Consider the following 13,860-nt stretch of genomic DNA (forward strand, 5'->3'; position numbering starts at 1 on the left):
AGTGAGTGAGTGAGTGAGTGAGTGACGGCGGGCGGGTGGGCGGGCGAGCGGGCGAGCGAGCGAGTGAGTCTGTCAGTCAGTAACTCAGTCAATAACTTAACCACTCGATGGATAATTTATTCAGCCAGTCATTGATGCAGACCGCCATAGCCGGTAACAAGAGTATTTACGGTACGACAATTATAATCAGTATACAGGTAGTCATGCGTGAAATGTGTCTACGTTAATGTACATGATCACCTGTTATACAATAGGTCTATATACCACATGTTACCGGTCAATAACGCCACATGTTAACTATGGTGATATTCGTTCACATATGTACAGAATACAAACGTGTATGTATATCAACAGTTTGTTGATCTCGCAGAATGAAGAAGATTCAATATGACTTAAAAGCGACTGTTTAGGCCAAGAAAGTCGTACAATATATATGGACTATCTGCGACAATAACGAAGGTATGTACATATATCTGTTACCTCAGCATAGGCTAGCAGATAGAAAACAAACACTAGTACTGTCATACACAGGTGGTAGATCGGGGAAGGCGATGCGTTAAGGTCAAGGTCACAGCTGCTACTCATAGTCCCCATTCAGTATGAAAGATTAGGTGTATAATATCTCGAGCCAGAGTGAACCGGAAGTAGGATATAGCTAGCACAAATGAAGAAGAATAGAGTTGTTGAATTTTGGATGGATGGCAAATGATATATAATGAAAAAAATGACCGTTGATCGCAGATTGACACGTTTTGGAAATATTGATAAATATATTCGCTGTCCCTACATAACACATATGGCTGACTAGGAGATGAGTCCTACTTGCTATACAAATCCACAGCGTATATACATTGTATATAGGCTTATGTTGTTACCGTAATTATCCGTATATTCGTTCGTGGAGTGTAATTAACGTAGTCAGGAGCCTTGGCTAGTGAAGATAAATTATCCGGGGCTTCATGGAAAACGTTGTATGTATTGTCAGCTTAATTGAATTAACTCTAATATTCGACCAGCGAGTTGATATTATAACCTCCCCCCCCCCCCCCCCCCCCGAAAAAAAATAAAAACCCACAAAAAAACCCACAAAAACAAACAACAAAACAGAAAAAAAAAAAAAAACGAAAAAAAAAAAAAGAAAAAGACAAAAAAAAAACAAAAAAAAACCTTTTCATTGGTTATAGCACTTCTGTATAGAGATATATCGACTTATACCCTCTCCGTAGACATATATTGCTGGTACCGCATTTAAACCTATACATTCAGGGTAACTCGAAACATACACAGAGGATAGTTTTAGATCCTGAACGGTTAATGAGATGTCAGAAAATAACGTGTATGGTGATTTATAGATTTTATATTCTCTCCGGTTAATGAGATGTCAGATGTAAATTGTATGGTGATGATTGTTTTTATATTTAAGACTATTTTCATATTTAAGAAACAAAGTCCCCACCTGAACTGAAGCCCTGGTTTACCTATACGTTATAAACCCACATTTTTATACATTGTGTGTATCTTTAATAATCAGACACTTACATGTTTATGAAACAAATATTATACACTTCATTATTTCTTTAATCAATTAATTATGGCCATTCAGCTACAGATGAAAAAAAAATGAAAAAAAATAAAAAAAAAATAAATAAAATAAAAATTTAAATTTAAAAAAAGACACGGCCTGGGGTCGTGAGAACCACCAGTTTAGTAACTGAATTTGTTGCATGAGACCTACTTGTCATGATGGACTAAAGTGTTATTTAGAATTAAAATAGGAACTTGCAGCATGTGATCAATGGAATGAGAATTATTTCAAGAATGAGAATGGTATTTTTATTTAGAAAGTGTAGTGATATAATGAAATATGGTATTGGTGAAAATATAACTGATGTAAAAAACACTTATTCTCGTATTGTCAAAATCTTATTCCAAAAACTGCCGAATTGCAGGATAATTGCAGCTCTTTTAATAGAAAATATTATAAATATAATTAGTACAATGCTGTCAACATTGTGTTAATTTTCCATTCCTTATCAAAATGTCGCAACCTTCAGTGTTAATTTTTTTTGCGTGGAAACTACAAATATAGTAAAGGACTACATCAGGGACGAATGGCCGAAACCCAGAATAACCTTAATCCCTAGTCCACGGCCTCGTGGGGTCTCTAGTGATTTACTGATACAGACGCTGGAAAATTAAATGTATTATTATATGAACATGATATTACAAGTACATTTAATTAAAAAATATCTATATAATTTTTTATATATATATATATAAAAAAAAAAAAACAAACAAACAAACAAAAGTTCAATCAACAGCATCTCAACTGATCGCAGGACACACAATTTCTGCCTGGCGACACTCTCAGTCAGAATGTATTTCTTGACAAACATTGCAGTTTTCACTGGGTGTGAAGTTCCAAATTTTGTTTCGGTCTATAAGTGTGACTTTAAAGTGTGCCTCACATGAAAACAGCATACATGTACGTCACAGTCAACTTATCTACAGGAAATGTGGTCTCACTATTGGGCACTTCAAACCTAGAAATTGCGCAATACAATTTTCCAAATTTAGCACACCGTTAACATTGACCCTGCTTGACACTGAGCAGGAAATATTTAACCAGATTCAAGATGATCATAAAAAATTCCCACCATATTGGCACGTAGAGACAACGGAGGTTAATATTCGTGTCGGTCTATGGCATTATATATTATTAATTTGAAAAACAACTACACGCGGTCGTCGATTTCTCAGTATGTCGGTCTAACACCATTTTAATTTCCGCGCACTCTTTTCTACGAAAATTACAACGGACATTGGATTATGTCAAATCCAGTCACGTTTTTAGAATGAATAGACTGTAGATTGTACATAGGACTTTTATCGATGTGAAGTAATTTACTTAATAAAATAATACGTTTCCAATCTAGCTGCATTTTAGATTACTTATTGTCAACAGGTCGTATGAACAAAGTTAGAAATAGTATTCAATTCTTAGAAAGAAATACAATAGTCTGGAAGAAATACTTTAAATTAAAAAAATATATATTTAAGGAATTAAATTGTTAATTACACGTGCCTGGTACAGTGTATATAATGAATACCTTCCAAATATATAATATTTGAATACGAGGACATGTCAGCTAAAATGTACAATAATTTAGTCAATGAAGTTGGTGTTTGTTTGTTTACCAAAAGAATATTTATCCAACTTAGTGACATTAGATAATATCAGGGTAACAAAGAAACGACATTATTAGAGCTATTTTATCAATCAGGTTTTAGGGATTATCATTATTTTCTGAATATTTACAGATATGGTGATCTGGAAACTAAACAATGGCGGGAAATTCATGCTCTGCATATGCGTATTCACGGTGGTATTGTACATCTGGTTTAGAGGAAGCAACTTGACAAATTTATTGCCTGTTTGGGCTAAACAAACACTGGTAGGTACTGGGTACTCCACCACCCTCTAAGGGTAGTGGATAATCAAAGGTGTTCAGATATAAAAAGTAAATGGCGTAAGAAGTGAAAGTATATACCTTTTCAAGTTAAATCACGAGAATGTGATATTGGTGAGTGGAAACAAAATGAAGGATTATGGTAGAAATATAGGTTTGTTACACATACTAACTTTGAAGGAGAAGCAAAGAGGGAGATGGGTATATGGGTTTGAGAACCCACAACGTCTATTCAGGGGGAAAAGACCCAGCGAAATCATTGGCACGTTGATACAGTTACCGTTGTGACATGACTTAGAGCAGGTGCGTACCTGCCTGTACCCAGGTACACAGGTGAATCAACATGAAGTCAAATGCACCTTGTATACATAGTAGAACCATATAGTGGCACTGACACATCGGGAACAGAAATGAAAATTAAAGTTTACTGGGGGGAAAAGCCGGACCATCGTCTTCGTTTGAACTCCATTTCAATATTTTCAAAACTTTAAAACTTTCCAAAACTTTCGGACTCGCGCCTACGGCGCTCGTGAATCCACTTAATCAAGGGTCCGGCTACAATAGAGTATTCAAATGTTGACTGTCATTTGGCAGTGCCTGCTATACTTTATACGTTATCCTAGAGGTTGTCACCCTCTGCTACAAGGTAATTTATCCTAGATCTTGCCCGTTCCTGGGTCTATAAACCTCTTTACTATATATTTACGATATTTGCTATTCAATTATAGTATTCATATAGTATTTTTGTTAGTTGGCATTCACTCACAATGTAAGAGGTGGTTAGTGTGTGTAGTAGTCATACCTATGTCACATTATGCCATTATATTTCGTATCTACATAAACATTCAAGTGTTTATTTGTTGCAGAATTTTGAACAAGAGGTCGTAGGAGCAAAAAAACCTCACATCCTTTTCATATTTGCTGATGACTACGGATATAACGATATCGGTTACCATGGATCCGAAATAAAGACACCTCATTTAGACCAGCTGGCGAAGGAGGGAGTAAGACTAGAAAACTACTATGTCCAGCCAATATGTACGCCATCGAGGAGTCAACTTATGTCCGGCAGATATCAGGTTTATTGTACATGATGAAACAATTTAATTTTAAAGGGGCGTTTCTTCGTTCTGACGTCAGACACGTGCAAAATTTCTATTGATAAAATCTATGCCCGAGTGAATATTATATGAGTTTTTGTGCCTACTAGTAATGAAAGTAACGCCGAAATGTACAGAAAAATGACGTTTTGTACACAAATACCGTCTGTCTTTGCGGTTATTAGTGATACTTCGGGTCGAATTGAGAATTTTTATGATATGATACTCGAAGCTCTTTGGTATCCCTTGAGAGTAAAAATGTCGTATCAATTTGAAGATTATAACTTTTACTACATGGGGAAAATACACATTTCGCATTAAGTTTAATTTTGGCGCCATACACTTTAAGAAGGAAGGTCCTTTAAAACATTCCAACCAAGGTCACTTCTAATGAATATTTTCAAAACGAAAACAAATAGACATACTTTCATTGGAACTGTTCGATAAATAAATCTAAATTGTCATGAGTTTTCATGCAAAACAATTAATATTGATAAATTCTTCCTTGAAAAATGAGTGGATTTTGGCTGAAACGCCTATAGATTTCTTCCATTTATAGACGCACACTGGGTTACAACATAGACATATTGCGGGGAATATGCCGAACGCACTACCACGTGATAGTCCTACACTTCCGGAAAAACTACGAGAAGCAGGGTATTCTACACACATGATTGGCAAATGGCATCTCGGCTTTTACAAAAAAGAATTCTTACCGAACAACAGAGGATTCGATTCGTTTTACGGTATGCTGTAAACGACGTTATGTATAAGCCTCCTGAATCTTTTAAGTTCATAAGGATCATTGAGGTGTAACGTTAGGTGTAGAATGAGCTATTATGAAAATTAGTTAAGATTTACATTTAACTTTAAAGCTACAAAGGAAATGGCAATGAACCCTCCAATATTTCATGATTTACATTAATTTGATTGGTTTAAAGTAAAGCTGTGTCTAACCTAGTTTTGCGATTCATTTCAACTTTGATTCTACGTCATTAGCCTTGACCTCAATCATTCAGCTCTTTGTGTCAGTCAGATTTATTCAATAACAACCACTGCATGTTTAGTAATATAGTGTGTGCTATAAACAGCACCTTATACCAATGATTTGTTGCAAATGTTGTGGGATAACTTTGATTTACAGCGCATGCTATGTTATAACAATGATGCACAGCGCATGTTGTCGTATAATAATGATATACAGCGCATGTTGTGGTATAACAATGATGCAGAGCACAGGTTGTGGTATAACAATGATGTACAGCGCATGTTGTGGTATAACAATGATATACAGCGCATGTTGTGGTATAATAATGATGCAGAGCACAGGTTGTGGTATAACAATGATGTACAGCGCATGTAGTGGTATGACAATGATATACAGCGCATGTTGTGGTATAACAATGATGCAGAGCACAGGTTGTGGTATAACAATGATGTACAGCGCATGTTTTGTTATAACAATGATGTACAGCGCTTGTTGTGTTATAACAATGATGCACAGCGCAGGTTGTGGTATAACAATGATGTGCAGCGCATGTTGTGTTATAACAATGATGTACAGCGCATCTTGTGGTATAACAATGATGTACAGCGCATATTATGGTATAACAATGATTTATAGCGCCTGTTGTGGTATGACAATAATTTACAGCGCATGTTCTGGTATAACAAAGTTTTACACCACATGTGTTATCAAAATGTTTACACCATTTTCAAGTAGAAATTTATCACAGTTAAGGATGTTTTGAAAAATAGATGTAAATTATATTCATGAACATGACTTTCTTGAAACACAAAAAACAAAAAATGTAAACTGTAGCCAGAAGACATGCCAACATTATGGGAGCCTTCAGAACTTTTAAGACTTCATTTCATCTTTCTGATTTTGATGTTCTTGCAAAAAATTATGTGAACATATTTTCCGAAAAAAATAAACACCATCGAAACAAAATCAAAAGCAAAAATAAAGGATAGACATTTAAACATATATGGCCTTTCATGATGTTCCATTAAACAAGTTTCAGTTCATACAATGCATATTTTATCACATTTCCTTCCAAATTTTAGAGAAAATATATTTGATCTTGCCATTATGTAGGTCAATGTTCCTATATATTGTCATTTCTGTATTATTACATTGGTTACCCATACAAGTTTTCCTTGCTCTCTATACATTGATTAGGTTAACTTATATTATCTTTTACGTAATGAGTATGATTTGTCTCCTTCTCCCCATAACAGGGATCTTGGCAGGACAAGCAGATCATTACAATAAAACGTATTGTTATGATTTCTGTGGATACGACTTCCGGGATAACAATGGACCGATTAACCCAGTTCCCATGGAATATTCAACCCATTTGTATACCAGACGTGTTGCAGACCTTGTCCACAATTACCCGTCGACAAAGGTAAGATGTGACAAAACAACAGTCAAATATACGAAAGATTGCATAGTTTACTGAGAAATTGTTTTGATCCTTAAATGCTGCAGAAATCAGAGTGAAATCAACAAGCCACGTATGCTTTTGTTTTACACGCCATGTTTAAAGTTCTGAGGTCAGAGTGATTGAATTACCAATTTTTTTTTTTTTTTTTTGTATATAGACTGATCATTTGTTATAGATTTAAAATATGATGCGTAGTGTATATTGAAACGTTTGAACAGTGTATCCATTTTGGCTTGTTGTATGTCCAAGACGCAGTTTGGTTGTCTGTTGACAGTTCATCAAAAGTATGACATAATTGTCCTGTATGCATCAACATTCATCAATATAAAATAGCAATTGAATAACTTAAGATGATAGTCTCATTCTAAAAAAAAACCCAAAAAACCCTCTTGCATTGATGTGCTGACCTCCTGAACGTTTGTTTTGTAAAGGATTCAAATCAAGCATTATGAAAACCGTTATTGTTTACATTGGTAACCAGAAAATACTGTCATCACAATTTATCCTGAACGATAGTGCTCTCACTCAGACGGTTCTTTCAGTAGCTCTCGGGCAAAATCAGGAAAATGTCAACAATAAAAGGAACGTGTCACATTCAGACATAGTTTATTTCATTGCATAAAACTAAGTGTCGTTAAAACTCCACAGTCTTTTGGTCTCTTTACATTTGAAAATAAATTAGTATTTGAATTTTTTTAAAGCTGACTAAAACATGAGATATCATCAACCAAGAAAATAAATCACGCAAGTCCAGTCATATGAGGTTTGCAGTGGTCCTGTATTCCCATAGTTGTTTAGGTCCACCTGTGGCATTGGAATTATTTAAATAATTCATATCAGCATTTGACACTGCATGATGCTTTAAATTATTTGTAAGTTGATAGCTGTAACGATGTTTTTTTTCGCTTTTTTTTTCGAAAACTGAATATCGGTAATCAAGTGTAAAATAGGAACTGGGATAGCAAAATATATGTAAAACTGATTAATAAGTAAGAACCGTCGCGAGCTTCCATTCGGGCCAAAAAAAAGGCGTGATTAATATAAGTTAATATAACGTGTTTCGCAATTGTTGTAGAATTAATAAATTTAACAAATAATGACATCATATTATTCACAAGTATTTCATCAGTTAATATGTCGTTTCTCAGTTACAGTCGAAAATAAATCTCGTAAATGAGTTTATTATCGAAGATGTTGTGGGTAATATGCTCACAATTCGTAAACTGTTGATTTCAGATATGCTAGTTCAATACTGAAGAAGTCAGTGCTATAAATCTAGGAAAACAACTCCACAAGTCCGTTAGCTGTAGGTAATTAATATGGTCCGTGAATACATTCGCCAATGACCTATAGCATGTTCATTGGAGCCTAGAGATTCTTTTCATCTTTTATATTTTCAAATTTGAATAAAATTCACATTGACTTTCTCGATCGATTGTTAAATTTTGCTATTCCATTTCTGCAGCCGATGTTTCTTTATTTGGCGTTTCAAGCTGTGCATGGCCCACTTGAAGTTCCTACACAATATTCAGAACCCTATTCCCATTTGCCCGATTACAACCGGACAATATATTCAGGTAAGTAGTCTGTAACAGTTTTATCACTCACCAAACTCTGCCACGTCCAAACGTTCTTCTAAAACTTTCTCTATACATTGATCCATTATGGAATTTCTGTGAATATAAAACACATGTGATAGTAAATAACATTTAATGAAATAAAGCAAAATTAACGCATTGACATATATTACTTTAATATCTTTGAACACTTTATATTGTCTAATAGGCATGGTGGCTGCAATGGACGAAGCCGTAGGGAACATCACAGCAGCACTCCGAGCCAAAGGGATGTGGGATGATACAATTCTGGTCTTCTCTACAGGTTGAAATTCCTGGAAATAATTTCATGTTTACCCACTGTAAACGTGGACATTCGCGCGAGGGGGAAATTTGCGTCAATTACGCGGATCCCTTTTGATCGCGAAAATTTCCCCCATGTGTGTTATTTTGATATTTATTTGAGTATACGCGAACTACAAACGAAGGTGGGTCGATCTCAAAAATTACCCCCACGCGTATAGTTTACGTATCGAAATCGCGAAATTAACCACCAACGAAAATATCCACGTTTACAGTATCTGAAATGTCGCGAGTAAAACATTTAATTGTCAATTAGTTTCAATTAAATTCTATGTAACTTGCTTCAATGATGAAATTTAATGTGTATGGCTTCATTTATTTATTACATCTCAAAAGTGTTATTATACATGCATCTTAAACTATTGATATGCTTGGAAGTTTGCATAACAGCATAAACCATTTATATGATAAAACTGTATAAGTCTTTGTTGAGGAAATGATTTTATATAATGGTGATGCTGTAATTGGCTAGTTTGGAAATAAAATCATGCTTTTTAACAATAATATATTTTAGACAATGGAGGCAGAGTGGACCTAGGCGGAAATAATTGGCCTTTACGAGGTTGGAAAAGTTCCTTGTGGGAAGGAGGAGTGCGTGGTGTCGGATTTGTCAACGGGAAACAATTGAAGAACAAAGGCACAATTTCCAAGGAACTCATTCACGTTTCTGACTGGTATCCTACATTGATTGGACTAGCAGGTGGATCTCTGACAGGTACCAAACCTTTGGACGGATTCGATCAGTGGAACACGATCAGGTAACACCCGGAACAACATACTATATAAAAGAGTAATCATCTAAAATGTTTGTAGATTGTACGTGTTTTTATTAACTCTATCAACTTAAAGACGGGAGTTTGAATCACTTGTTAGCACAAAATAGAAATTAGTTTTTTCCAATAAGATCGGGCATGGGTTTTGAATATGTCTGGCGTCAGTGGATTAACAATGATCTGTTGGATATTGCAACCACATACACTTGATTTATAGTCACCGTGCTTCGTCCTTCGTCGTGCTCCGTGCACCGTCCGCCGTTAAACTTTTACATTAAAAAAGCTTCTCCTTCTACACCCAAAATTGGATTACAATCAGATTAGGTCTGAAAAATCATCGGGGTACAGCAAACCAATCCTAATAATTCTATAATCGAGACTGGCGCGACGCTTCGGAATAGAGGGCGGGCCCCTAAAGGTGTTGCTTTGGTGAATTTTTACTTTAAAACCCTATTCCTTCTTAATCCATTGGGCGATTACTACTAAATCTAAGGTGAAACAGCATTGCGGCAGGCAATCATATTTGATATAAATGAGGCGCGTGTAACCCATGGGGCCCGAGTACTGGAGTGGGGCCTCAACAGGGGAAGTATTTTTGCTTTAAAACCTTACTGCTCCTAAACCTTTGAATATATTTCAACAAAATTGTGTGTGGAACATCATTGAGAGATGGTTATCATTCTTTACATAAATCAGGCAGGTTTAACCCCTCGATCACATGGAGGCTTGTGTTAGATCATCTAAATATAATTGTGCAATTATCAGATGACCGTAAAGGGTCATGGTCCCCTTGTTATATTTGTACGATGACCCTAATGCATCATTGTCAAACGTCGTTATGGTGTTCACAGAGAGATATGGTAACAACATCAAATGCGTTGTTTAGTGTGTATAGTACAATATAATTATATATATAATACAATAGTATTCAATATAGTTGTAAAGTGCAAAACAAGTGACAGAAAAAGCATATAATAGAGAAAGTTGTATATTGTTACACCTGAAATACGTCGAGTGTTGACAAGGTAACAAGTAGCTGTATCATCAAACATTTCTTACTTGACATCACACAAAGAATAGAACATAGAACATTTTCTGATGAAATCATTATGTCGACTATACAGCTTGCCGATGATTTACCTAAATTACTTGAAGTGTTTGTTTTTCCATAGTCTACATTTGTCACGAAAATCTGGATAATTGGAACAAATCCTTGAATATCGAATCAACTTGGAATGGATATTGTTATCCGAATATGTAGGGCAATCAATGATGTTTCTATTAAGAAATGGAAAAAAAAAAAACAATATTGAAATTAACATCAATATGCTAATCAAACAGCTTACCTGTAAGCCGTACCTGCTAGTAATGTTGTAAACACAGATGAGGGAAAGCGTCTGATATCGAGGAGTCTGTTTTGCCCTTGAAACATTAATTATGTGTTCCGAAGTTACCGGCACCATCTGCTTCGTTGACATCTACTTGTATCATCATTTCAATCTAGATCAAACACAAGTTATTTCACAAACTGAGAAATGGAGTGGTGAAAATACCTATATCATTTGCCAACAAGTATGTTCATTATTGTATGAGAGATTACTTTAATTTAACTAACATATACTGATGGTACGTGCCTTTACAGTAATGGCGCTTCTAGTCCCAGAGATACACTTCTACATAATATAGACCCATTGTCAGACCCTGTCGGAGATAAGTTGGAAGGGAGTCCCTTTGATAACCGCTACAGAGCAGCCTTGAGGTGGAAAGATTGGAAAATAATAACCGGAACACCAGGTATGTAAAATGTTACTTTAGAGTAACAAAACTCTCGTAATTGATTGTAGATGCCTCTTGATAATATTATATCACATTTTCATCGACAATATCTCAATATACTAACGATTGAGTCGAAGATAGACTATTACCTCTAGTAATTTATAGTCCTCTCGCACACAGATAGATTGATCAATTGAATTAATCAAGCCAACATTCATGGTATACGAAATATAAAACAAAGCCGATGGCGAATTGTGAGTCCACTTTCATAACAGCTTATTGACGTCATAGCAACAAAACAAAGACGCCACGTCGACAATCTGAATTCGTTACGTTAAAATTGTCTTGCATTGGTGTAAGGTCAATATTAAATATGTAAGACGGCAAAAACTGGATAGGAGAAAGTGTCTCATCCCTCGGGTTAATGGTTAAAAATCTTACCACTTTGATGGAGATACTCTGGTTTCATCTTTAATGAGGTGAAATGTTTTTCCACTTATTAGACTATAAACTAATTTGTTAAAAAATATGATAACAATGTACGAACAGTTACTAAATGTTATGATTGATATTTTATATTGATATTCATTACTTCTCTGATATCAGAATTTTTAGCTGTATATTCTTTTTTGCAGCATATTCAGGTAAGAAAAATCACGTAGATTGACATCTTGAGGATATCATTTATTTAATATGCAGGTAAATTATTGTGTTTTAGTTCATGACTGCAGTTAGCTATACGCGTAATATTTTGTATCTACTTAAAGCTAAGGATAGGTCATGCTTTCCATATAGACAAACATTGTTAAATACTTAATGCAGTTTAGTATAGGAATCGGATAAAGATGCTTGATTTCAGTCCATATAACTAAAATACACAGATTTAATATAGTATACTAAACAACGTATTACACAATGTACTATTGGTAGGTCCAGCGATGGTATTGGTTGTACATGAAGTTATTTTGTATTCGCCAGGAAATGAACCTTGTAATAGGTTATCATCCTTTGTTTAAGTAACTCGGAGTATTATATTTTGTCTCCGCTTTGTGTTTGTCCGTCCGTCCGTCCGTCCGTCCATCCGTCCGTCCGTCTCTTTGTTCTCACTATTGGCCCCATTACGAGCAGATTATAATGGCATTCGACGGTTAAATTGATCATCTTTTGAAAGGGTTGATTGGTCTAATTGTTTAGAAAGCATCATTGTTCCTAAATAGAAAAACATGTTTTGTTTTTGGCTTGACATAAAGCTGTACGTACATGCAATCTAAAGGTTTGATTTGTTTAAAGTTTCATCAGTCTCCTTAATTCAAATCGGGTATTTTTTGGCATATTCAAACCTTGAACAATGACTACATTCTGTAAATGTATATCTTATCGAAAAGCATGACTTTAACATAACCTGTAAATGCAATGGGAATATATATCGTATCAGGTCAGGCTGACAACACTATAATACATGTTAGGGTGAATACAGAGTTATTGTTTTAGGTAACGGAAGCTGGATACCAGCGCCTGGCTCTTCCTTTCAATCTCGTCCAGATATCGACGCAGGAAATCCTAAAAAGAATATTTGGTTATTTGATATTGTTAAAGACCCAGAGGAGAGAGATGACTTACATGAGAAGCTTCCAAAGATCACAATGTTGATGTTGAAAAAGCTACAACAAGCGAATTCCACTGCTGTACCCTGTAGATATCCACCTGTTGACAATCGGGCTGACCCCAAACTTCATGGCGGATACTGGGGACCCTGGCTATAGAGATTTGTCACTTATTTGATTAAGTTTTTCATACATGTTTTATCTTCTGAGCAACGAATGTAAACTGTACAAGCTAAAGGTATATAAACTGTACTTAGCCTTAATATCAAGTTCGTGTTCACTATGATTCCTGTTTTTAACCTGATTTTGTAACAGAATAGATTTGACTCGGTATTCTTGAAGCAAAACACCTACTTCTTTGAAGTGCAGAAGAGTGACTACACGGATATATATTTACATTCTGTGTTGCATTTGTCTATATGTCGTTAATAAACGAAATTGAATTCATGAGACTGTATAGTACAATTTACAGTGATTCTTTCAGTGTAGAAATACAGCTCCAGGTGTTGTAGGTTAAACAATGACCGCCAGTTACTTTCGGTCTAGAGAGCTTTGGAATGGAAGCATTTATTCACAATCAGAATGAATAATAAAGCAACGTGACAACTTATAAAAGTATTATTTTATAATTAGACAAATCGGCATAGTTTCCGGTATGTGTAGGCCTTCTGTATTTTAGTTCTGTGGTTATTCACTCGTGTCAAAGGCAAAGTTGAAAATCGTCTGTTAAGTTAGCGACACTGAGTTGACCGGTTAGACTGGAAT

The 13,860-nt window shown here is 35.2% G+C and overlaps 1 protein-coding gene across 2 annotated transcripts; it reads left to right on the top strand.

The window, feature by feature from the left end:
* Positions 1-216: 216 nt before the first annotated feature.
* LOC117322320 (arylsulfatase B-like) lies at positions 217-13,552 on the top strand. 2 transcript variants are annotated; one of them, XM_033877173.1, is made up of 11 exons: positions 219-459; positions 3,322-3,455; positions 4,337-4,549; positions 5,130-5,316; positions 6,815-6,984; positions 8,489-8,600; positions 8,809-8,904; positions 9,457-9,700; positions 11,358-11,509; positions 12,127-12,135; positions 12,983-13,552. In XM_033877173.1, exons 2-11 carry the CDS (start codon positions 3,324-3,326, stop codon positions 13,252-13,254), a joined length of 1,587 nt encoding a protein of 528 aa, XP_033733064.1. In that variant the 5' UTR covers positions 219-459; positions 3,322-3,323; the 3' UTR covers positions 13,255-13,552. The 2 variants fall into 2 exon arrangements, with proteins under 2 accessions (XP_033733065.1, XP_033733064.1); XM_033877174.1 differs by lacking the exon at positions 12,127-12,135 and having other exon boundaries at positions 217-459.
* Positions 13,553-13,860: the final 308 nt, after the last annotated feature.

This window comes from Pecten maximus, chromosome 2 (assembly GCF_902652985.1).
Source record: "Pecten maximus chromosome 2, xPecMax1.1, whole genome shotgun sequence".
Classification (NCBI taxonomy): domain Eukaryota; kingdom Metazoa; phylum Mollusca; class Bivalvia; order Pectinida; family Pectinidae; genus Pecten; species Pecten maximus.

Excerpts from the sequence above, each read along its gene's own strand:
- LOC117322320 (XM_033877173.1), top strand. The coding sequence starts at position 3,324 with ATGGTGATCTGGAAACTAAACAATGGCGGGAAATTCATGCTCTGCATA. Across the intron at positions 6,985-8,488 it reads ACAATTACCCGTCGACAAAG|CCGATGTTTCTTTATTTGGC; the intron begins GTAAGATGTGAC and ends CCATTTCTGCAG. Across the intron at positions 9,701-11,357 it reads GATCAGTGGAACACGATCAG|TAATGGCGCTTCTAGTCCCA; the intron begins GTAACACCCGGA and ends GTGCCTTTACAG.